This window comes from Sabethes cyaneus, chromosome 3, assembly GCF_943734655.1.
Source record: "Sabethes cyaneus chromosome 3, idSabCyanKW18_F2, whole genome shotgun sequence".
Taxonomy (NCBI): domain Eukaryota; kingdom Metazoa; phylum Arthropoda; class Insecta; order Diptera; family Culicidae; genus Sabethes; species Sabethes cyaneus.
Genome location: NC_071355.1, coordinates 23,264,578 through 23,291,609, shown reverse-complemented (window position 1 = coordinate 23,291,609; position 27,032 = coordinate 23,264,578). Strand labels below are relative to the sequence as shown.

Genomic DNA, 27,032 nt, shown 5'->3' with positions numbered 1-27,032 from the left:
TTTTCTTTGCACTGTCGGTCTAACGTCCACTTATTGTACCTGGTATTTTATGTTTGAATATCTGGCTATAGTGCTATGGTAAAGGGGTGTTGGTGGGTTTAAGGGAAGCTAATAATCCTGAGTATGTATGGTTGAGGCCTTCTACGTCGGTACGCTTGTTGATGGAATTGCGAGAATTTGAGATATGGCACATTTCAAGTATAGGTAGTGGATATTTTTTGTAACTGTGATCGATAATTTTAGTGTTGGTCAGATCAAATAAATTTATCTGCATTTCCTATAGACTAGGACAGGACGTGACAACTAGCTTATTTGTCTTCAGCAAACTTACGATACTTTTCCCACGTTGCCTACACGGAAAGAAATTTGATTCCGATAAAACAAAATCATAAAATCATGAAGTTTGATTTACTATCAAATCATGACTGATCTGCTATATCAAGCAGTTCTGATTTGCACGAGCCCCAGATAAGAAATAGTATAAAATTTCTTTTCCGTTCTTGATTTCTTGTTTTCGAAAGATGCTAACCCTGGAACGGTTGGTCAGAATGTTGTATTGTTAGTGCCAAAATGTCAAGAAATATGTTTTGAACACATTTTCTCTGAGACTCTAGAAGTGAAGGCCGTCTACAGGCATTAGGGTTAAGAGAGTTAGCGATCCCAGCAAAGGCAAAGCAAAGCCTAGGTGCTACATTCCGTTATCGAAACTTAACCTTCTGTTTTTATACGACAGACTTCGCAGCCAGCTGTTAGAGTGCAGGACAATTGCAGGGCCAGTTGCTACGATCCTATTGACTCTAACAACCTCTCCCAGTCGAGATTCCAACATACGACGACTGGCGTATTAGGCCAGCGTCATACCTCGAGGCCAACTGGGAGGCGATCCCAGCATTGTTATAAAAATAATTATTATGTATCATAAAAACTTTTTTGCTTCATAAAAAACGTCCTTCAAACTTTTTTTTTCATTTGACGATAAACAAGCATAAATCTCGAATACCAATCTTGAAAAGTGTTGATCAATTATTGAAATTAATGCATTCAAGGTGCGTTCTGCTGATCAAAACAATGATTTTACCATCGCAAGATAAACAATAATTTCGTTATTATTCACCGAAAAAATGCTTGGTTCAAACTATCAATCTTTGCAACGTTATTCTATTTCTTTGGATCAATTACTTCTACTTCGTTGGATGCCCTATTCCCATTGGTCCTAGGTTACTCCCATGAGGAACATGGAAGAAACCCAAACAGCGAACAACAGGAATTTTATCGATTTCTCATGTAACTTGGTGAAATTTTGGCAGAATTTTACCTGTACCAAAATTGTTAATTAATGTAATAACAATAAAGAGTAAATAATTATTAAAATTCATCCATGGTTAGATTCAGACCATCGACGTCCTGCGCGATAAAGCATAAAACTCACATCAAATTATTTCGCCAATCAATTTCAATCGGTTTAATCAATGTTGAATGCAAACATAGCCTTTCCCTTGTGGTGCAGCAATGATCATTGCGACCACAGCGCAACCGCTGCAGCGGAAAGCTCATAAAATATGACACAAAGTGGAAACTTTTACTCGTATTAGCGGTTCACCGGTTCAGACCTTCGCACCACATCAAGCCATATTAGGTTTTGATCACATTTATGTATGTATCTCGAGCACCGGTTTACCTCCGCAAACAGAGATTACAGATATTAAATAGCAACGACTCTGCGATGCCCACGGATGCCAGTCTGATAAACATTAACGCAGCTGATTATAATTTGTAATGGATGAAAATTACCAATCAGTCACCGATCGATCGTGTCAAAACAAAACAGAGTGTGGATCCCAATGGTAGAGCCTCGGAAAGGCGCCACACAAACTAGCTTAGCGTGAAATTACGATCAAAACCGTAGCCGGTCGTCGAGTGTCGTCGGGTAAATTTAGACCTACGAACCGTCTGGAGGGCAAGCAAGTAACCATCATTATCCCGCCGCACCCGCAGCGGTGATTGGTTTTTCCATCCCCCTCCTAACTGATACTTAATATGGGGTCGGGTGGGTGGTTAATAAACGAGATTTCCGTAGTACTTTAAAATAATCGGTTTGTTTTTGACTGACTCGCGACAAAAGAATGATCGGAACCGAAGGCTTATTTACCGGCGACCGGCAATTCGCTATTGTTTGTTGACACGATTAGCGTCTACGGAAAGGTTGCGAAATTCGTTCGTGCTGTTCCGTAACTGGAGAATAATTACGTGAACCGTGACGCCCCAATGGATGTGAAGCTGTGTTTGATTAAGGGATGAATAAACGTTAGTCTGTGAACAATATAGTTGTTGCTAATCGACCTGATGGAAGAGACATCAAACTGCCGATTATGTTTACGTATTTACGGAGTTGTTAGTCAACTCCACTAATAAAATAGTGAACAAATTTGACTCCGGAAGTGAAAGTTTTTCAAGCTGTGAATAATCTGATTGTGACTACAGCTGAATGTCAAATTTCGCCCAATTCACCCAAGTAATTACATACTGACCACCAACAAAGCTTTAATCACCTCGCGTAGTTCATTGCCATGTAAATCATTCGCTGCTACATGAAGAGCTGCAAAAAAAATGAAGCCAACACAAAACTTAAGTATGAATGCGACTGCCACAATTCGCTAGACATACCGGCTGTACTTTATGTAAACCAAATAGCACTAGTTTCAGGTGACTGTGCCAACAGCAGCAACATGCCAGCCGGCCGGCCGGCTAACTTGCCCAGCCATTTTAGTAGTAACGTAGTAGGTATAGTTTTTACTCGCATACACTACCGACAATAAATTAGCATATTTCGTGAAATTACACTGCAGTCGCGCATGCAATCCTCTTGCAACGATGAACTGTCTGTCGGCGACCGTTGGGTGGTATTCGCAAGTTTCAACATAAAGCGGTGTCAGATTTTTACAACGATTCAAGCTTTATAGCACCTAATACAGTTGTTCACAGGAAAATTCACAAACAAATGTTTACTGCCAATTAAAGACCACCCTAGCTACTGGCATCGCACCGGCGATGACCAGCTTTTTCCGCGCGCAAACCGACTCGGCAGAATTTCAATTTTCCACCTTCCGCCGTAAATTGCGGTTTTCCACCGGCACAGCAGCGACTTTCTTAACTAAACTTTGCCCGTCCGGATTGCGAATTTATCGCGGCGGTTCAATCGGTTTGATTGTTGTAGGTCTGTGCGAAGTCTAAAAATACTGCAGCTCGGCGGAATAGGAGGATGGAAAACTTTGCACTTACTCAAGGCGCCTTTCCTAGACGGAGAAGCGGCGATGCGATGCAAGTCTGAACTCCGTGGGTCGTTGACCCCCCCCCCCTCCCCCTAAGAATGGTCGGTGAGCTTTCCCGACATACAACAGCTGATGACGAAGCGGCGGTGAAGTGAGGTGACCTCAGACCTTGGTTTAGAGCATGCGAAAGGACGTCCGCAGGACGCAGGAGACGGTGCACGTCAATAAATTAGAGAAATTTCTTCGCAACTATCGGAATGTTCGTTTTTGCCGGTGCCAATTAAGTGTGAGATTGCGGATTCACGTGCGTGTGGTACGACAGACTGCCGACGGTGCTTTCACAGACAGACGTTTAGTGTCAATTATGTCTTATCAGATTAACACCATGATGCTGCAGGAGGTGTGTTAAATTTGGCTTTAAAAGTGTTAATTTCGCAATTCATTTGGATGCTCTCACAAGCGTACAAAAAGGCAGTTTTGAAAGTGAAACTTAACAGTACGCGACCAGGCCGCTCCCTTCCGGGTAAATGTGCATAATCCCCTAAACGTGATGCTCACCATCTCCAAAATCATGTTGGCAGTCTAAACAAATCGTTCCCGCTCTTCGTTTGGGCGTAACTTCTAAATATTATTAATATTCAACATTCAGTATACACAAACCATAAATTTTATAGCCATCTAAAAAAAACTAGATTTCCCACTATTACCCTCGAATAGATAGATCGGCCACTGCCGCCGGCCAGGTCCGCAGGCCGTGCACGTGCAGGCAGCAGAGGTGAAACGCATCGCACGATCATAAACATGCGGATGTAGATCGCTACATAACGCACCACAACATAACACCTAGCGAGCTGAAGATGAAGGGCGTCGTCGGCAACCTCTGCTCTACCGACCGACGTTCGGAGAAAAAAGGGGCAAAAGATCGATGAGATGCAGCTTTCCCATCCCAACGGAACAACACTAGGTTTCGGTTTTTCGGGTTTTTTTTCGGGAAACGGTAAATTTATGCGGTTTCTCCTCTCCGTACGATTCCAGGAATGTCAAAATTTTAATTTTCTGCTTCTGTGCCCGCCGCTGCCGACGGTCGACTGACTATTTGTTGCGGTGGCAGAAGTATAGATACAACAGAACGATAGCTGGACAATTATGATCATCGATATTGCGCACGGGCTTGCGATGTCGGCGCGCGGGAGCAACCGAGCGCGATGATTAATTATGTTTCACTATCTGCTCAACACAGCGTGTCTCTCTCCCCATGCGTCGTCGATCTGCCCCCTTCGTTCCAATATGTTCGTTTGTTGGTCGGAATTGATGGTTTCTGAACCGGTTCATCTTGTACATAAAAGCAACACTATCATAGCGGAGCATAAGCGCCAGCAGAGCCAGATGAGCAAGAGGAAATCACATTCATGTTCCGATTGTCGGGCAATGTGAAGCTCACATATTAGTCGGTGTAAAATTAATTGATTTGTGCTGTCGGGCAGCCTAGATTTATTTTTTACGGCCTGGCAGCAAGCCTTTGAGGGCTCAGCAAAAGCTGGTTGTGTTGTTCGAGTCTTTTAGTGTAGGACCCTTAGTCAGGCCCCATTCGATGGCATCAGTTTGCTCAATTTTTTCCATTCATTGCTTCTTATTCCTTTTGTCTGCTTCCTTTAATATGCAGTTAGCTGAGGATACGGACGAGAGTTACAAGCAGTTTTTCTGCAATAAGTGTTTACTTAACAAATTCAACAATTGAATAAATACATAAACATTAAATCTTAGATGATCGGAATACAAAACTGGTTAAAATGATCCTTCGCATCCTATGGAATTTTAGTTTCTCAAACTAAAACTGTAAAAAACTCTTCACGGTTTACCTCTTGAAGCTGCTTTGAAAACCTGCTTTTCACATTCTGAATGATTCAAATGTTACCCATCGTTGGCTCCAACTTTTTCCTATCATTTTGGCAACCGCTGATTGGCCAGACCATGACCATCAAACGGAACAAGTAATAAACGGACGCCGCAGTATCCGGGGAATATGACGAGTGAATAGGACTTTTCATTTTGAGTCATTCCAAGGAGGCTTGGTTGGGTTTGGCAACATTCGGCCGAGCGTTGTCATGCTGTAGAATCAGCTTTCAGTGCCTGTACTCGTACTGTGACCGTTTTTCACGTCACCGCAATTGGATCACGTTGCCCCTACCCAGGTCTACCAGGTGTCTCCCAGTTGGCCTCGAGGTATGATGCTGGCCTAATAAGCCAGTCGTCGTATGTTCGAATCCCGACTGGGAGAGGCTGTTAGAGTCAATAGGATCGTAGCAACTGGCCCTGCAATTGTCGGCGAAGTCTGTCGTATAAAAACAGAAGGTCAAGTTTCGATAACGGAATGTAGCACCTAGGCATTGCTTTGCTTTGCCCCCACCCAGGTAAATAATAAGCATTATCATGACCAGTAAATCAATCGCTTATTAGCTTAGCTGGCGTTTTTTACACCAGGTCGCTGTTTAGGCCGGCAAACCCGTGTGGTGGAACAGAGCCTCGCGCTTGGGGATGACTTGAGAAAAATGTTAAAAATTATAGTGGACAATACCTGGTTTTATACGACACAACTAACTGTTCAAAAATATTTGTGTGATTTTTATTGTTTCCTTCCCTCTTTTATTTTGTTGTTTGTCGCTCGCTTGTGTCAGTGGAGTAAGCGTTGGAAGCTCTGCTTCTCACAATCGCTCGCCTTGGGGTTGGCATCGTTTGCTTGTCGCTCGATTTGCAACAATGTGCCATGGACAAAAACGAGCTAAAAACGGACACAATAAGATGTGACCAGCAGGCTGCTAACATATAAATGACCTTGTGTAAAATTATCCAGAGAACCGCGTGATGCCCACCCCTTTCATGTTAGTCATGAGGATGCGCTCCATTTTATTCATTTTCTCTTATTTTTACCATTTTTGTACTCTTATTGGACTATACCAAGCAAGACTTTTGGAAGACAAAACCTAAAAACCTAATAATTTTGTGTAAAGATGTTAGCAGAATCGAATAGAGTTTAGGACCAAGGTATCGTGCTAAAAGAAAAATGACTAGTAACAGGGCCGGCGTTACACGGGGCGAGGTACCGTGCAGATTAAGTAGCGAGGCTTTTTTTTTGTATGCCACTCGCATGGATTAAGAGGTCACTGTGACAGTATTAATGATCATCTTTTGGGGCAGGCTCCGATTGCTCTATCAAAGTTTACGGACTGCTCATAACTATTGTTGGAGTTGAGCTAGATAAATGTAATCTTGAGCCCCGATTCGGTACTACATGGCTAATAAAATCAATGACCCTTTGAGAATTTAGCTCTAGGAATCAAACTTCCTAAGAAGTTATGCCTAGATAAAGCAAGAGCCCCATAAATTTAAAGCAGATGCACTGAATATTCAAGTTCAGAGCTACAAGTTAAGTTGAGCATTTTTTTAGCTACTGTAGGATTTGGATAGATAAACTGTTTGGTCTACAGTCCTGTATTTGATTCCAACGGGATGCTTTCTTAACCGCATAATCTAAGCGGGCAGCTCAGTAAGTTTTTTAACCAGAATTATTCTGAGGAGTTTGGCCCTTATACTGAAGCACATCCTGACACCAATCAGTATAGGGAAACGTTTTTTAGTGAATGATATAACAACTGTTTTTATGGGGCTTGTATTAAGCTCGTCTTGTAAGCTTCAACATGGCGGTGCTTAGAGCTCCTAACAAACAACTTGACAGTACTACGTCAAACTTTCTTCTGACGACAAGTTACGGCGACGACCTAAGAAATAGTCTCATAACCAAGATGCGATATCTTGTAAAGGAGTGCCACGGGCCATTAGTGTACAGAACGAGAAGGAGAGTACTCCTTGTGGGCATCCTTTGATCACCAAAATCGTGACCGACGTGTTTCCCAATGCTGCTGTGATTTCTCTGCTCAAAAGCATTGCTTGAATCTACTTTATTGTAAAGTAGTGAATTCCATTTTGAAAGTCAGCCATAATAAATGAAACAAAGGGCGTGTAATCGAAAGCTCCTTCAATATCAAGGAAAACACAAAGTGCCGTCTCCTGATATTTGAGTGATTTCTCAATTAACGTCACTACATAGTGCAGTGTTTTTTCCGTTGCGGATATCTGTGAATCTCTTCTTCAACTTAACAAGTGTTAAAGTCAGACTTATTAGTCTGAAAGCCTTATCCATGCTTTTCTCTTTTTCATCTCCCTTAGGTATGAACACCACCTCTACTTTCCGCAAACTCTCCGTGATATGTCCCAAAGCGTAATTTACCGGCCCAAATGCCCGGTCTTACTAGTAGCATTGCTTGCTTTCGTGTTCACAGTTCAAAGATTAATCACAAGTAGCTAGTTCGCACACATACGTATGTGTTGTCTGTGTTTGGGAAATTTCGGAGAAAATATATGGAGAATTTACACCTGCTTGTTGATTATTAATGTTCAATATTTAACGATAAAAAAAAATGATCTTCTCTGCCAGAAAAATAAACTCTAAGCAAGATTTGTGTTCGAAAAAAACTCTGAAAAATCTTGATATTCCATCAATAAATGAAAGCGGCTAAAACCGGGCCCAGATTTAGAGTTTCCATACTTATTTATTCTGTGAAACGTAAACTGGAAAGCGCGTCATAAACAAATTACTGCGATCTCCAACGAACTGCTTGGTAAATGACGTGGAGACAAAAAATGTTGTCGAAATTGGGCCACATTGTATAGGTTGGGCCACCTCGTTGAAAGTCGAAGAAATATGCATTGAAATTCTACAAAAAAAACATGAATTGCGTAACAAATCCAGGATTTTATCTTATTAATTTTGCATTATTTCGTCGTATTTCACGTGACTAATATTCTCCGGCGAATATTGCGCTTTTGCACTCAAAACTAGGGAGGCCCATCCCTGACTACACAAGTGGCCCAACCTTTACAGTAAGTGTTTTTGTAGAAATTTGCCTTGTAGAAATACCTGCCTTTTGCCTTTTGTAGAAATACCCAAACACCTTATGGGAGTGAATTTGTCTATGATCGTCGCATGGAGCACAACCCATTTAGTACATGTAAAAGTACAATAAGCGTCTTATTTTATCTGTAACCAAAGCCAAGCCCCTGGAAGGACGTTATGTTTTCGTAGCAAGAATCGCAGCATGCTCCCTAAATGCTTTACACGAAGCTGAAACTAATACAGGTGCATCTAAATTACATCTAAGAGTAGTAGAGTAGAGCACCTTACGAACACTCGCTTATCCGGGGCAGGATTTTCTGTGAGCCCAAAAAAGAAGTTGGCGTTATAAACACAACGTGTTTACGTGTTTTTTATTCGCTGAACGCTATTGAGGACTGTAGTAACATAAAATATAGAAAAGATATACAGTACTCTAATTTTGATGCAATCATATTTTATTTCTAAAGAAAGATTTTTTTCCTTTGGCAAAGCTTCATCATTTTTGTCACTTACAAAGTAAAATAAACAGAAAAGGGCCCAGGTGAGAGCCTTGGGGAACTTTTGAGGCGATTTTTACGGGATTCAATTTTTTATTTGGTCAGATAAGATCCAAACCATTTGCGGAAAATGGGTTAGACTTCCATTTTTTGTTATTTCAACAGTACCACGAGCATATTGCAATGCAGTTTGATACAGTTTTGGTAAAATCTCCGTGTAAGTAACCCTGTTCTTCTATATCTATGCTTTTATACTGATATTTTAGTTCAATCTGTCGATACCATTTGTAATAAATGAGATCAGAAACAATGGATAACAACTAAATGTTAAAAGTTTGATGCAACCTAGAACGACCAAATCATTTCTTTTTTTTTCTACATTAGGATGGGGCTCTGATTCATACACAAAACGCACATCATATCGCAGTGACTTCAAATACCTATTCGTTTATCAATGCAGCGCTGCATGCCTTAAAGTTTCTTATCGAAAACGAGGACCGGCCGGTGTAGATACGTACCTGAAAAAGCACACAAGAAATGAAACTTGAATTAGTCAAAGGAAATTACAACTCATTACGACTGTAAACAACATTAAAATTAGAGTGTAATAAATCTGAATTAGAAATAGGGGGGTTCGTTAAGTGGGTAAATGACCCGTCCACACAGCGATCTCCGGCCGTGCTATTGCGTATGCAACATCAACTTTCGAAAGTAATAATTAAATCACCACCCGCCCCGCACAGCTGCGTGTGCCCTCCATAAATGCCAATTACTATTCCCGCGGAAAGGGCACACCAATATTTGAAGGTGGGGCCACACCGACCGACGACGATGACGGATCGTTACAACCTGCACTCTCGGCACAACAAATGGCACGTCCAGAGACAGTCCCAAACAGTCATAATAATAATAATCATAATCATAGCTCTCTCGCTGCACACTCGGCTGGCCGCGTTCCGCAACGCTGTTGATTGTTTAATGATTGTATAACCACCTACCTATGTATGTAAGTTTCCCCGAATGAGGCCCTCGTGTGCTTTCTCTAATTGCTTAAATCGCACACTGCAGCTGCGTAGCGTATCCTAGCCGTGTGCCGAACGGTACCGGAGAGGTGAGTCTTAAAAGGGCAATCAGTGTGCCGCGACACGCGCTTACCCACAATAGGAGCGATAATCGAAGCTGTACCGCCACACCGACCGGCCCTTCAAACTGCCGCAAACTGCCAACTTCCTTCGATTTCGCCGCCTCGAAGAAAGGGTCATATCGCGGGTCGTGCATTATTAATAGCACCTACGTGTTACCGAAATGTAATGCCAACCCCACCAATAGCCACCCGCCATGTTCGGCATTTCGTCGATTGTTTCGGCGAAAACGATCTGATTGCGGAGGGCGCGGGTGGAATGTCGCCTGTCGAATGTAAGTAAGAAATTCGAGAAGACCAATTATGGTGGGTTATGTGGGTGGGTAGAATACCAAGTCGAACCACTTTGGCACTAACCATACCCCGTTAGAGAAGTGATTGACCCAGTTTTTGTTGTCCTGCACTAGCATTCACTCACCATTTTGTTTAGATAAAAAAATTCTATTAATATTTAAAAACAACAACGAAAGAAAACAATAGATTAGATTCAATGTAATTTTAATTCAAAACAATTTTCACAACAGCACCACGCATGTTTCCTTCGGTCGTAAAGCAACAAGAGCAGATTGTTGTTTGATAAATTGAATGAGCAGAATTAATCTTTCAATCTTCCATTTTTCTGTTTCTTCACTCATAAAAAAATGAATACAATTATTACATTAAGCTTCCATAATTTAAATATACTTTTGCTGCTACCCATTTGTTTTTCTCTTGGAGAGGTATAATTCATCACAATTTATCAAACCAATCGTTAAAAACCAGTGCATTTAACTGACATCATGTATGGAAGTAAACAATTTGACTCTAAATTATAGTAACATTCAAGGCAAATGTTACAGAAAAGCATTTAAAGTTTTTGAAACGCGTGCTAAGCACGAGAAAAACCACTTCAGTTCAGGGCATTATTGAAGGGCAAAGCAGGTTTGATAACCGCATTAATTTATAGCATCATACAATCGCAGAATGCACGCGTGGCGTCGTAATTATCATAAAACTCATAATAATAAATGCTTTGTGCAATCCAATTTACCAACATCAGAAGATATTTACATTATATTGGCATTGAACCCAGCTTGTTTCTCGGAAAAAAGGCGTACCCACCCGGATTCAATAATTACCAACTTTAATAGGCATGTCTAGATGATTTCCCCCCTTTTTTAAGTTATATCGCATATAAAAAGATTGTGCAATCACTTCAAGATTGAGTTTAATAATCATATCCCTTATAACTCTGATTAGCTGCACGCACTGATTGAAACGCTTTATAATGCAATCTATCTTGCTTTCAAAACTTAAAACGAATCAAAACAGATAATCACAGATTTGCCCATTTTAAAAGCAAAAATTTAGCTAATATAGTTTAACAGTTAAAACTCTAAACAGAATTCTTGTGGAAATTGTTAAAGATGGTTAAAAATGCACATAATAGTTAACCCCATCCGGTAATTGCCAGTCCAACGTTGTCACAAAATTTCAAATTTACTCAAGCGAAAACATCCGACGATCGAGTTTATAAACGAAAGCATGTTTACCGCTGATTTCGTGTCGAATACATACAGCTAAACCGATCGATAAAATACGTCCTCTGCAAGATAATAGCAATGCGTACGGAAGCCGAAAGAAGTAGTATTTCAGCAAGATGGTACTGCATGCCATACCACAAGCCGCATTCAGTTAGCACCTTCTGGAGGAAAAATATGTAGCCACTGCCCCTCCCAAATCTAGTTTTCTCAGTGTGACACGTTGTGAAGACCATAGTTTGCTCCTAAAAAAAGCCTCCCAGTTGACCTCGAGGTACGACACTAGTCCAACAAGTTAGTTATCGTTTCCGTATGTTCGAATCTTGACTGAGAGAGGCTGCTAGAATTAGTACTAGCCCCGCAATTGTTCTGTACCCTAACAGCTGATCGAACGCAAAAGGTCATTTTTCGAAAACGAAATGTAAAACCTAAGCTTTGCCTTCATTTATCCTATTCGCGTTGAATTTAACAGGATGACTTTGCGATTAGATGCTGGTTGCATTCAAGTGCTGAAATAAACTTCGCTACTTGTTGCAGTTGAAGCGGAGTGCATAAAGCACACCTCCCTTCTTACTTTGGAAGAATGATGCAGGAAAAAAAAACATTCCAATGAGAAAAAATCGTAACTAAACGAATCTGTGGAAAGAACCGAAAATGGGGGTTTGGCAAGTTACCCTGCACATGGAGTTAGTTGCAACACTTTTCTGATTTTGCATTCCATACGTTTATAAATTTGATTTCAAATCGCGAATGGCTACTTTTAGCAGTAATGTACAAAAGATACTATAAAGCCCCTACTAACAATTAGGGTTTTATTGTACTTTTATGATGGCATTTAAGACCAAAATTGGTCTTGAAGACCAGCATAAGAGTACAATAAAACTCACATTATTGCTTGGGAGGAATGCTTCCCATCTTCATCTAGCGCTTAGTTTCAAAATATGCGGTGAAAATGCAAATTATAGGCGAGCTCAGAATTGATTTTTGAAGGCACGTAGAGCTTTTCACAATTTTTCTGGAGATGGCAGAAGATAAAATAACATCGTACAGATGCAAACTTTGGCTTTGTACATTCTGTCGACTAGTATTTATTTTACAGATGCTGCAAGTCGCGCCGTACTGGAAGCAACAAGACGAATTCATCATTTCTTCTCCAATAGGTAAAAGACTCTTCTGTAAAATGACATTAACTGCTAATGGTCATGCGTTAGAGCTACCAAAAACGCGACGCGAAGAAATGTTGCAATTAACCCCGCCTTTGCGAGTATCCCGCATTAGGTAGACCCGACAATAATCTGAAAACATCGCAAAGCATCGCATTTTATGGACCTTATGGATGATTACAAGCTAGATCATTTATTATTTTAGCTTCATTTGGCGATTTTAGACTGAAATCGAGATCCTCGGAGGCGTTTTTAGGCGATGTTCAGCTATATTCGGGATGATTTTTGTCACAACCTTTTCTAATCTTCAAAAAAACATTGTTTAGCATCAGACACTTCCTTCGTTTTCAAAATAATTTAAGTCATGACCTCGTATAGTCATATACGAGTTAATAAAAAGAAAGAAAAAACCCATCCACGAAACTTGCCGAAGCGACTGTCGGCAACGCACTGCTTGTTTCTATCGCACCGACCGAGTAGTTAGCAGTCTATCTTTTCGGTGATAGAAACGAAGAGAAGTCATACAAAAAAAAGAGTATACGAGAGAGATAGAATTGGGAGAATAAAACAAACCAAGGTAATACACTACCTAGAACAACGCGCGGCAATAGTTTAGTGAGTAAAACATTCGGGTACCAACCGAAAGAGCGTGGGAGCGAGCCCCATCCGATACATTTTTTGTCTAAATCGATTTTTTTTTTTGCAGTTCATCCACATTCTTTGCATTAGACACTTCCTCGCTTTCCTAAAACAAAAAGTTTAGCAATTCTAAGTTCAATTTGGGATTATATTTTGTCTCAGTCAGTTTTTAGCCCTTCGGAGCGCTATTCAGCGATTTTAAGCTAACTTCGGAAACTTTGTAGCTCGGTATTATATCGACTTTAGAAGCCTTGTTCAGCAGTTCTAACTGCGTTCGTGATGATTTGCCGTCTCGGTTTTTTCTAACCTTCATGAATATTGTCTAGTGATTTTACGCTAAAGTCGGGATCGGAAATATAGTAGTAGCGTTGTTCAACGATTTTAAGCCGAATTTGAAGTTATTGTTCGCACTATTTTTCTGGCCTTTAGAAGAGTGTTATTCAGTGATTTTAAACCGACCTTACTAACCTTAAAATCATTTTTTGGGTTTCAGAAACGTTTTAACGCGATTCGAAATTCAACTATTTCAAGCCAGGTTTGAAAACACTTTTTATCTCGATATTTACTGGATATTTAATGGGCATTGTTCAGCGAATTCAGACTAAATTTAGGCATTTTATTAACGTGATTCAGTTGAAGATCAATATCTATCTTGACTTTTCTGGTCTGGTCTGGTTTCTAGAAAATATATTAAGTTCAATTTGAGTTGGTTTTTAATTTTCCCATTTCCGAGCCTTCAGAATCAATGTTCAACAAATTTATGCTGAAGACTGAAGTTATTGGACTGATATAATTTCAAATTTATGCTATTCTTAACAAATCTATACCTCTGTTATTTTACTATTTAACAAATTTATTCTTCTCAAATTTGTCTTAAACCTATCAATCTTCTAATTTTGTCCCCGTTTTGTATTAATTCAGTACTATATCGTAATTTTGTCCCGGTTTTACTTAACTTTGTCCCAATACTAAACTAATTGAGTTTATTTTGTTATAATTTGGTCGCGTTTCGCATAATTTTATCCTCAGTTTTGGTATAATTTTATTCATTTTATTCCAGTATTATTCCAATTTTCTCCAAATTTAGTCCTGATTTTGACAATACTTTGTCCTAATTTTGTATCAATTTTAAAATTTGTCCTACCGAAAAATCCTATTTTGCGATTTTATATTCATTTCAACGCACGAATGTCTCAATTTTATCCGTATTTTCTAATATTCAACGACTTTCACCTGAGCTCATTTTTATACCGGTCTTGTCTGACGATTAGAAGCAAACGAAATTATAAGCTGAATTCGAAAATTTTTTAAAAAATTCAAATACGAGTAAACTTACTACTATCCAGATTTCATTATCCGGATAACACTGTATGACGGATGTAAGTTTAATGAAGCATGCGTAAACTATGCAACATGTTTTACGCATGTTTCATTAAACTTTACCCTTCTATTTCCGGCCAACACCGTCACAAAACCCACAACAGAAATATGTTAGTGTGACCCACATATGCACTCGCCCTGCTAGGGAGCGCAAGTCCGGGAGTATTGTTTGCTACTCGCATCGGTGCTCTTCTTCATAATATTGTTGCATGAGTAGATTTTTTTCACTGCTGTTTGCTGAATTTAATTGGCTTGAAACACAATAATTGATTCTTCCATCCATCCCCCTCGGAAATACATTATAATTGGCTCAACCTGTATGTGCACTCGTACGCTCGCTTAACCGACAGGGAAAATCGCAATTCGTTTAATTTCTTCCGGAAGGCGCGTGATTCGGTTCAAGGTTGGGCGATCTGTTTCTGGAATAATCTTAACCTCAATTCGATTACAACCGCCTAACGGTTATGATCCTACGACTTGCTTAGGCCGACAATTAATTATGGGATACTCATCAAAAGTCACCTTCAAAACAAAAATTATAATACGGCGCAACCATTCTAACCAGTGACTAAAGACTAACTCCATCGTACCACACCGTTAGGTCCTACCTGACTTCCTCTTCAAGTGTACCGCCACCGTCGTCGCCATGTCGCATTTTGGGAAACAACTCATTTACATGCAGTAAGCCTCACAACGGCCAAACTTTGAACCGGGGGAAAATCGATGCCAAACCCCAAAAGGCACCACAGCGCGCAGTGATAGTCTACACTTTCTCGGCCGCATATTAAACACCGAACAATCTAGCTCTAGCTCCAAACGTAATAAAACACAGCACGGAGAAAAATAAAACAGACACAAGGTCAAGTCACCATCGTGGTACCACCCAAAACCCATAATCCAAAGGAAACGGTGCGTAACCTAAACAGTTAAAGAAGCTTAGGGTCCCCCCTCTGGTAGTGGATTGGGTGGCTGTCGCATTGCTTACCCTAACCACCCCCAACCCACCACCTGCCTACGCTTCTAAGTAGAACTCCCGTTCGAGTTGAATCGATTGATCGTCAGTTGGCAAGAACCATAATCAGCTGATTCCTACGCCCAACCCGCCCAATGAACACGACGGAATGTCTTCGTAGTTTAGGGCATGTTCGTGTTATGGTTTGGATAAATACGGACAAAACTAATTCAGCTGCTTTGAGGAACAGAGAAACAATGAGCGCGTTAAAAGTAGATACGCATTCCATGGGGGGTTCACACAACTTATTCTTCTAGACTTTATGAAACACTTAAACACAAATTTAAATCTTGTGCATTTGTTCTCGTTCGAAAAACTTTAGATCCCTATTTTGTCGCAAACTTGAACGAATTCTGTCCCAACTTGAAGGTAAATCGAAAGTACTAGGAATCTTATCGTAATTTTAGTTTAATTTAATCTAAATTTTAAGTTTTTTGTAAGGATTTTGTTCAATTTGTTCCTAATTTCACTCTAATTTTCGTCTTATTTTTCTCAAATGTTGCCATACATCTGTTTTGGTTCGCCTTGTTATATCCCTGTATTGTACTAATTCCGTCTTAAATTTGTAATAATTTTGTTTCAGTATTACCTAATTTCGGACCAATTCTGTTCGAAAAAAGTAAAGCCTTGATGTTACACTACGCTTTCGGAATTTAGTTTTTGGTTTTTATTCGATATGCTTCGCTGCCAACTGTTTAGCGTACAGGACAATTACAGGGCTAGTGCTTCATATGTTCCTATCGATCTCTCCCTTAGTCGAGATTCGAACATATGACGACTGGCTTAGACTAGCGTCGTACCCCGAGGCCAGCTGAGAGGCAACTTTGCCTTTATCTTTGTTTCAAAATGTTTGAAAATCAGAAGAAATGCAGCACCATAACTTTTTTGTCGCAATGTAGTTCCCTGCTTTTGTCTTACTTAGTCCAATTTCAGCCTGATTTTGTTTCAATTATTGATTTATTCTTACCCTAATTTTGAACCAATTGTGTCCCAATTCTGTCCCAATTTTATGTCTACTTTGTAAAGAATTTTGATCGATTTCTTTTTTCAAATTTAGCTAAATTTTTACCTAAATCAGTCCTGGATTTCTTCTTACTATAGCCCCGTTTTGAACTAAATGAGTCCCAACTTAGTATTACTTTTGTTCCACTTTTACCTCATTTTGGTTAAATTCTATACCATTTTCACTTTTGTTTGTTATAATTTAGTCCCTTTTTGCATAGTTGTTAAAGACACAACTTGTTTTGTTTTGATTTTATTAATTTTATTCCACTTTTAAACGATTTTTGTTTCAATTAAGTCCTGATTTCGTAAATAGATTGTCGCAATTTTCCATAATTCTGAATTAATTTTAAATTTTGTCCTAACACGCGCCCTATTTTGCATTTTTGTTTTAATTTCGACACCAATTTGTCCCAATTTTGCACAAACTTTGGCCTAATTTTAATATGTCCCTAAATTTGACCTGTTTTGTTCAAGTTTTGTAGCAATTGTGTACCAATTTTGTCTTGAGGCTGTCTGTGAGTACTTTGTACGATTTTGTTGTGATTATTTCTAATTTATCACTAACTTCGATCTTATTTTTTCTGATATTCTCTTCCTTATTCTGTATTAATTTCATCCCAACTTTGTGTTCATTTTACTGATAAGTTTTACCTAAATTCCGACCAATTCTATTCTAATCGTGTAATAATTTTGTTATAATTTAATCAAAATTTTAGGCTAATACTGAATCCATTGATTTAAATTTTATTCGAAATTATTCTTTTTGTATTGATCTTATTTCAAATTTATACCTGTTTCCCAATTTAGTTCTAATTTAGGCATATTTTGTCCCAATTTTGTTTCTATTTAGACATTTGATCAAAATTTTGTTCTAACGTTATTTTGTTAATTGTGCACTAAATTCAACGCAATGCATCCTAATTTTGTTGAATTTTGCTCCAATTTTGATTCAGGTGATATGCTTTAGACCTATTTATGCCCAAAATTTTGTTTTTTCTTCAGGCTTAATTTTGTATGAATTCTGTTCCGTTTCTTTGTCCGCACGATTTTTACAATTTGCTCAAATTTGTATTAATTTTATTTCCACTTGGCTCTAATTTTAAAACATTTTTGCCCAAATTCAAGTTTGCCCTAATTCTGTCCCATTTTGATTCAAATTGTTCCTAATTTTTTCTTGCCTTTGTCAAATTTTCTTCAATTTAACTTTTTCTATCACCATTACATCGTCCATCATTTTCTTCTAAATTTTATTCTAATTTTGTTCAAAATCTGTCACAGTTTTTAGCTAATTATATCCGAATGTTGTGCTAATTAGTCTCAAATATTTACTAATTTTGTCGCTGATTCTTCCTTTATATTAGTTTCATTTTTATTCCAAATTAGTGATAATTTTGTTTGCAATGGTGATAAAAATTATCAAATTTTCAAGGTTTCAATTGTATCTTAATTTTATTTCATTCTGCCTTAATTCCGTTCCAATTGTTCCTAATATATCCTAATAATTGTGTTCAAATTGTTCCTAATATTGTCCCAATTTTTCACATATTTCATCCATATGTTCTTTAATCAGGTTCTTATTTTATCCCAAATCTGTCCCAGTTTTCCTAATTATGTCCCAATTTTGTCCTAATTTAGTCTCAAATTCAGACTAATTTTATTCCATTGTTACTTAATTTTATCCCAATGTTGCCCCAATTTCGTCATTGTTTAGTATCGATTTTGTGCACACAAAATAACCAAAGTCTTGGCGCTACATTCTGATGGAACTTGAACTTTTTTTGTTTTTTTTTTGTTCGACAAACTTCGCTGCCAACATTTAGTGTACAGGACGAAAATTGCGGGACTAGTGCTACGTTCCTATCGTCTCTCCTCCAGTCGAGATTGAAACATACCTATATTTGTTTTATTTTTATTTATATTTTGTTTCGAACGTATAATGACAACAACTAGCAGGTTTCATGATATGAAAGTACCGTCAGATCAAATCCCAAAGTCATGCTTAAAATTAAGTCCAAACTTAGGTCTAAATTCAGGTCTAAATTTAAGGCCAAACTTGGGTTCAAATACATGGAGTTCAAGGCCAAACTGAAGTTGACCAAACTCGTGTTTTAGTGTTTGACCTCGAAATGCGGTCAGGCAAACTGAAGGTCAAATTCAATTCAGTTCTCAATTGAAGTCAAAATTTAAATTCAAATTCAGACCGCAACTCGGATCCAAATTCAGGTTCAAATTTAAGTCCGTATTTCGATCAAACTCCAACTTATATCATAATTTAGATCCAAATTTAGGCCAAAATTCACCAAATATCTAGAACTTAGGTTCAAACTTAAGTCCAAATTCCGTTTTAAGGGGTCGAAATTCAGATCCAAATTCGGGTTAAAATTTAGATGACAATTCAGGCCCACATTGTAAATTTAGGTCGAAATTTTCATCGCAATTTAGATTCAAATTTAAGTGCAAATGCTTCGAATTCAGAACCAAATTTGAGTACATGTATGTATTAGATAATAAATAAAAAAATAAATTAGGGTGGTTTGACTTAATTTTGATTTATTTGATAGTACCGTCTCAGCCGAACAAAATTTGACAAAATTGCATATGGGACATTTGCAAAACAAGTTATTATCTATAATTTTGATGAATAAAATTTTGCTGCATCTTTTGTAGGTACGGAGCTACAATACTAGTACCTCATTAGTAACTAAATGAACGTTCACTTAGTTACTAATCAGGTACTAGCATTACAGCACCGTAAATACAAAAGATACAGCAAAACTTTATTCAACAAAATTGTACATAATAACTATTTCTAGAAATGTCCTACATACATCTTTGACAAATTTTGCTCGGCTCAGACGGTACTGTCAAATGAATCAAAATCAAATTAAAGTGATCGGACCATCCCTGGTATAAATCCAGGTCTTCGAAACTCAAATCTAAATTAAAATCAAAATACAGGTTCAAATTTAAATTCGAATACTGGTCCAACTTCCGGTCTAAATTTGGATCTATATTCAGAGTCACATATAGGTCCAAATGCAGTCCAAATAATTGGGATTCAAGTTCAGCTTTAAGACCAAATTCAGGTGCGAATTTCGGAGCGAATTCAGGTCTAAATTTAGGTCAAAATTTAAATTCAAATGTGTGGAATTTAGGTTTAAATTCAGGTCTAAATTAAACTCGAAATTTAGGTCCTAATTTATGTCCAAGTTCAGGTTTATATCAAAACTAACATTAAAGTCCAAATTCAGGTCGATATTCGGTCGAAATTTCGACGTAAACTCAGGTCCAATTTCTAGCCAAAATTTACATTCAAATTTAGGTTCGAATTGAGGTTCCAATACTTGGAATTTAGTCCAAATTCAGCTCTAAATTTAAGTCCAAATTCAGGTCTATATCAATTAAGGTCGACATTATTGTCCACATATAGGTCTAAATGCAGGTTTAAATTAGGGTCAAAATACTAGTCCAAATTCCTATTCGAAATGCAGGTCCAAATTTAAGTTCAAATTCGAGTCCAAATTTAAGAAAAAAATCAGGTCCAAATTGAGTGCAAATTTAAGAAAAAATTTAGCACCAAATTACGGCGCAAGCTTAGACCTGAATTTAGGTCCTACTTCAAGTCACAATTTAGAACCAAATGCTTGGAATTCAAGTCAAAATATAGGTCCAAATTCAAGTGTAAATTGAAGTCGTAATTCAGCTCTAAATTTAGGTCTAAAATTTAGGTTTAGGCCGTTATTAAAGCCTAAATGCAAATCCTAATATTAGTCGAAAGATCGAGAGGTCAAGATCAGGTCGCAATTCAGGTTCCATTTCGGTCCAAGTCCAGATCCAAATTGAGGTCCGACTTCAGGTCGAAACGCAATTTGCCAATTTGCAATTTAAATCTAAATTCAAATTTCGGTCCAAATAATAGGAATGTTGTTGAGATGGACTGGAATGTATTATATTCGTGATTTTCGGCTGTGCAGAAAACGACTTTTTTATACTACCTGACGTTTCGACTTACGGTTTTGGCCTTTTTTAAAGGAAATATTGTAACGTCACTAGACAAGAAAACGTGGACAGATTATCGACTTTACAGACGAAAATCCCGAATGTAATAATAGGAATTCCGGTCCAGATTTAAGTTTAAATTCAGGTCGAAAAATACGTCTAAATTTCGGTGAAACTCTGGTGCAAATTTAAGTCAAAATTTAGGTTCAAATTTAGGTCCAAATAGTTGGAATTGGGGTATAAACTCAAGTCTAAATTGCCCTCCCAATTCAGATCCAAATTTAAGTTCAAATTCTGGTCCAAATCTATGTTCAATTTCAGGTTCAAATCCAAATATTGGTCAGAATTCCGGCCTAAGTTCAAATCCAAACGCAGGACATTCGGGTCCAAATTTCGGTGTAAACTCAGGTCTAATTTCTGGTCAAAATTTACATTCAAATTTAGGTCCGAATTCAGGTTCCATTACTTGGAATTTAGATCCATATTCAGGTCTAAATTTAAGTCCAAATTCTGGTCTATATCATTATTGTCATCATTATATTGTTAAGTTAAGGTCGAAATGCAGGTTCAAATTTAAGTTCAAATACTGGCCCAAATTGCGGTCTAAATTTAAATCCAAACGTAATCTCATAATGGAGTCCAAATTTAAGACCAAATTCAGATAAATTGCGGTCTAATCTCAGGCCTGAATTCAGGTCAAAATTTATATCCAAATGCCGGTCCGAATTCAAGTCAAGTTTAGGTCGAAATTCAGTTTCAAATTTAATTTTAAATAATGGTCCAGATCCCAGTCTAAATTTAGGTTTAACGTCAGTTCAGAACAAAATTTATTTCCTAATCTAAGTCTAAATTGCGGTCCCAATCCAAGTCTAAATTAAGGTCTAAATTGAGGTCAAAATTTTAGTCTAAATTCAGACCGAAGCCCGAAGACCGGTCTAAACTCATGTCCATATTCAGGTCAAAAATTCTAATTTAGGTCCTAATTCAGCGCCAAATACTTGGAACTGGGCCCAATTTCTGGTCTGGTTTAAACTCCAAAATCTGGTCCAAATTTAGGTCAATATTCCAGTGCAAAACTCAGGTCTAAATTTAGGTCGAAATTCAAGTCCAAATTGAGATAGAAATTTCGGTACAAATTTAGAATAAAAAAAAAAGCAAAGCCATGGGTTTATACCGTCTTTAGACATTACCCTTCTTTATCGACAGACTTCGCAGCCGGCTGTTAGAGTACAGGAAAATTACGGGGCCAGTGCAACAATCCTACTGACTCTAACTAGCAAGCACCGCCTAGCCGAGATTCGAACATAAGACGACTGGCTTGTTAGACCAGCGTCGTACCTCGAAGCTAACTGGGCGGCTGAATTTAGAATCAAATGCTGCTCCAAACTTCGGATCAAATTGCGGACTTTTCCTGATTAAGCTGTTGATATTTCCTACATAATATGACTCTATTGCTATATTTGATAAGCATTTAGCAGGATAGTATTTCCTAGTTTTCATTACCAGATTTGCAAAGCAAAGTTCGCATAAAAAGCAATAACATTGTTTACAATGTGCCAATCTTTCAGCTGATACCGGCAAGTGCTCCCATCAATCAACCGGCAACACACAATAACCCCGGTGGACCCCGGTGAGAGACCGAATGGCTCCAGGTTCCGAAATTCGATGCGCACTACACACTGCAAACACACATCTGCTTTGGGCACACGCCAACGCGTAATCCATATTCATGGCCCTACAGCGTAGTCTCGACTCGACTAACGAACGACAACCTTCAATGCCAGCAGATAAATATGTTGATTTCGAACGATAAAATTCCTCACGGCACGGCGGCAGCATTCGTTCACCGACCGGCACCGCAACCAAGAGCGCAAGCAGAAACATTCCCACAATAATGTGTCAGCACCAGCCCGAATGCCCCCCCTCAAAAATATGCTGCGAATGGAGTACGTTTTAGGCACTGCAGACGAGTGTGATCGATATAATTAATTCATAATTCCACCTCTCGATGGCTTCAGTGTTCAGTCTTATTCAAGTGCGGGCTAACACCACCGGCATCGGAGGAGGAAAATCGTTTTCCCTTTGTCGCCCCATTCATTCAATTAGACTGAAGAATTCCCAAGTGGGCCATCTATCTTGTACTCCCGTTCACCGGGCCAAGGTCGACCATTTCGAGGTATTAAAATACGGAAAACTTCTCTTTCCCATTGATTTCTGCAGCAACAGAACAGTGCTGAATTGTTATGTAGTGTGTGATAGAAAACTTACCTCTTTTTGGTATTTCCAACATTGTACAGCTCGACGTGTTTGAATGCGGCGTATGTGGCCATGATTTTAGTTGCTTTTTTGTTATTTATGTTGCGATTTTTTGTTTCGTGAACTTTAAATCAAACACTGATGTGGCAGCAAAAAAAAACTTCGATCGAACAAATGAAGCTCAATGCACTCTCGGTTCAAAACACTTTTGTTTTACTTCTACTTTGCACGGAGTAGTAGGAATCTTTGCTTTTATCGATTTTCACCACTCTAATTTCTGTGTTCTTTTGTGCGCTCCTGCTTGCTTTTTGCTTCACTGTTGAACACACTCTGAAAATGTTAATCTGAAATGGTAATCATGTGGACGGTCGAGAATTAGCCGAAAATATCGGAAAAACGATAGAAAGGACGGCTTTGCCCGGTCCGGTCGCCACACTTGCTGCTGGAGTTGAAGAAAAATCAGAGATTTATTTGAGTTTTGTGACACTTTTACATCGACCGAGCGACCGACAGACTGCGACGAGCCAGCCCAACGCGAGTCCTTGAACGGAGCTTAGCACAGTTCTGTTGCTGGAAAATGTTTCACTGGGAGGTTGGAGTGGAAAAATTGCTCTCACAAAGGAGACCTGCTGCTGCATGTTGGATGCTGGTTGCCAGATTGACGACCCACTCTGGTATACCTCCTTACTAGTAAAATGTAGTCCATTAATTCGAAGAAACTGAACTTTGTACCAAAATCATTTAAACGAAAAATAACTAAATTGAGTTATATTGATTTGGCATCTCTGCCGTAAAATCACTCTGAATAAAAAGAGTAACAGTATCCTGTCGACTCGCAGCATCCTCAATCATCTCGCTTCAGTATACTTTCGCACATCCAGAGAGCAGAATACCGCTCAAACTTCGCCACTCGCATGCCGCAATATTGGAGAACACCAAGCGCTCTTCTTCCGTACGTAAATCAGAAACTGCAACCATACACGTATAACCACAATAAACGATGCTGCTGGAGGACCCTCCCCCCTCCCCACCTCCCCGTCACCCACGTGTTCCTCATCGTTCCAGTGGTCATGATATGTGCATGGATGGTGCATGAAGAAAATTCTGCCACCCACATAGTCGATGGCGGCAGCCGTGGGAAAATGTTACCCAATGCGGAACAACTTCGCCACATACACCTGTCAGCCGTCATCACCGCCGGCCGTAGTCGTCGTCACGTGAGAGAGTTGACGCACTGTTTCGACTCTCTACGAAGCTCTTTCCACCTACCCTCCCGGTCACCCGCGAGGTACGCACGGAGCTTTCCATGTAAACTGTGTGTAGCACACTGATAACGACTAGAAAGCGCAACTGATTTTATGTTTTATCACACCCCACGGGTGTGTGTGTGTGTGTGCGCACCCGGCAAATCAGCTGAGCGCAGGCATAAAAACAAGAACTGAAGACAAAAAAAAATTGAAGCTGCAGCTGCTGTTGCTGTAAAGCTCAGGCAGGCAGTCAGGCAGGCAGAACACGAACAAGACGCCGCCCGTTCGTGTTGATGTGGGTTGAGGAATTGTGCCATCTTCATCATCTCGGCGGTCGCGGTGTGCGCGGCGCGGTTCAGCAGCGAACTGGATCTTCTGTCTGTCTGGCCGGACTGGGCCCCGGTTTGGGACGTGCGAAAGTGTACTGGTAGGTACCCACTGTAAAATGTTGCGTGACGATGGGATCTCCCCCGCAAGAGATCTGCGCGATTATTATTATGGTGTTAATTTTTTTTGTTTGCCCCTCTAAACCGTATGGGTAAATAATTGTGTGTGGTTATTCTTTAGCACACTATTGCGGGTAATTAGAGATATGGATCAGTGCGCGGTGTACTAACCCAATTTTGAATCGGTTGGTGCGAAACAACGAGATCGTTCCGATTATTCGTTTCAGTTGAATGATTTAAGGGAACATTAAAGTGGGTTTGAAAATTGGTCAATTTGATTGATAGTAGCAAATGAAATTGTGTTGGACGAGATTTTCTATTTTGTAGACAAAAATAATTTCAGTGTACCAAAAGGTAGTCTGCTGAGACCGTTATTTATTTAGCTTTAACAATAAAAATTACATCAGAGAAGCGTAAAACGGAATGTTTTCCCCAAAAATTGCATACTGTGCCACCGCCACACAGTGCACAGTAGGGATTTTTTCGAAAAAAAGGCCTTTATCTCTATATCTCAAAATGCCATTGGGCTAGAATCAATCTTTTAATGTCAAAAGTAAGACATTTTCATAAGGATTCAAATGGCTTAATGCTTGTTTACGGTACGCATTTATTTCTAGCAGTTTTTGCCAAAATAGGGCATTTTACCCTATTTTTCTCGATATATAGAGAGATGTAAAAGACCGTATCTCCGGATTCTACTGAGATAAAATTGGTCTTTTTTTCGCCATAAATAAGCTACCTAGAGGAATCCGATGATAAGGCATTTGTTCAGGAAACATGGTTGTTTCTTGTTGTTTTGATTAAACGGCATTTACCCTAAATGATCTATACCTATAAAAATGAATGTTCCCTATAGACTCAACCCCCTAAGAGGGGGGGGCTCCCTTACAAATGAAACACAAATTTCCTCATAACTCGAGAACTAATCAAGTCAATGAAACCAAATTTGGCATGTGGGGGTTTTAGAGGTAGAATTTTTTTCTATGATAAATAAGGACCCTTGCCTTCTTTAGCAAGGAGGGATCCCATACAAATGAAATATATACAAATTTTCTCATAACTCGAGAACTAATTAAGCAAATGGAACCAAATTTGGCATGAGGGGGATTTTGAAGGCATGAATTTATTTTATGATGGCTTGAAACCCTTAAGACCTGTGGAAATTTTTGCGTAACTCAAAAACTAATCGAATTCGAGAAATTTTAGAATCTTTCATAAAACATTAGTCAATGTTTCAAGACCACCAAAAACTATCTATAGTAACACTATATTATTCAGTGTGAGATAACCGCAGGCCGCGAGTGTTGCCGCGGCGACCCGCCTAGATTTATTTGTTTTCCTAGGTCTACTGGCCTCTATGAGTGTACCCCATTAGGCATACTGACGATAGGCATACGGACGCTAGGCATACGGACGATAGGCATAATAGACGTTAGGCATAAATACGTTAGTCATAATAGACGTTGAGCATAATGGACGATAGGCATAATGGATGTTAGGCATAATGGACGGTGGGCATAATGGACGATAGGCATAATGGACGATAGGCATATTAGACGTTAGGCATAAATACGTCAGGCATAATGAACGTTAGGCATAATGGACGATAGGCATAATGGATGTTAGGCATAATGGACGTTAGGCATAATGGACGATAGGCATAATGGACGGTAGGCATAATGTACGATAGGCATAATGGACAATTTTTTTGTTTATAGGATACGAGACCTCTGGACTCTACACATAGGAAATGGACGTGCGGAAGGCATAACGGACGTTAGGCAATCAGCCGTTAGCTTCTAAGCGGTCTAATCAACTCAATTTAAAAGTGCATTGCATATTGTATAAGTCAAATTGCATACGAGTGACTGAAACACAAATGGCCGTATCGCGAATGACCGAAACTCGACTAAACGGAAAAACAAATGATTTATATGCATAGGCAGAATTAAAATGGCCGATAGACACCAGAGGTGGGCACCGCTAATCAACTAACCGCTAACATTTTCGCAAGCGAATAGCGCGTTCGCTAAGTTTTAAATGTGCTAGCACTTCTATTAGCTTCCGATAAATATAACTACTACTAAATAAACTTCCAGCCACTATTTTTTGGGAATAATTTTTGGAAATAGTACAACTAGCCATGAATGAGCTAAATTTACTCGCATCGCGAGCAACAGCGAGCAATTTTATCAATTCGCAAGAAATTGCACACTTTTTTTGCTATTATTTTCCAAAATTAGCGGCTAGTAGTTTATGTAGTGACACTTTAAAACCTAGCCAACGCGCTACTCGCTGGCTAAAAGGTCAAAAGGCTAAAAGGCTAAAAGGCTACCTTAATTTGGCAACGTGAACTGAGAAAATTAGAGTAAAATGACCAATTTTGCCGCGATCAAATGCCATGCCATCGGAATCTATATGAAGTTAGCTTGTGGGGAAAAAAAGAACGGTTTTATCCCAGCGGGTTCCAGAGTTATTGATCAATATGTGTCTGAACTCCTTAAAAA

At 39.1% G+C, this 27,032-nt stretch overlaps 1 protein-coding gene across 2 annotated transcripts in view; it reads right to left on the bottom strand.

Annotated features, from left to right (window-relative positions):
• LOC128742307 (microtubule-associated protein Jupiter) overlaps positions 1–27,032 on the bottom strand; it is a 323,299-nt gene that overhangs the window by 77,404 nt on the left and 218,863 nt on the right. Inside the window, exon 2 of one of the 2 annotated variants that reach the window (XM_053838635.1) lies at positions 22,845–23,176. The exons of the other annotated variant lie outside the window; for it this stretch is intronic. Within the exon in view, the coding sequence (XP_053694610.1) occupies positions 22,845–22,906 (62 nt within the window). The 5' untranslated portion in view covers positions 22,907–23,176. The remainder of the gene's footprint in view (positions 1–22,844; positions 23,177–27,032) is intronic. 2 annotated transcript variants of the gene reach the window in all.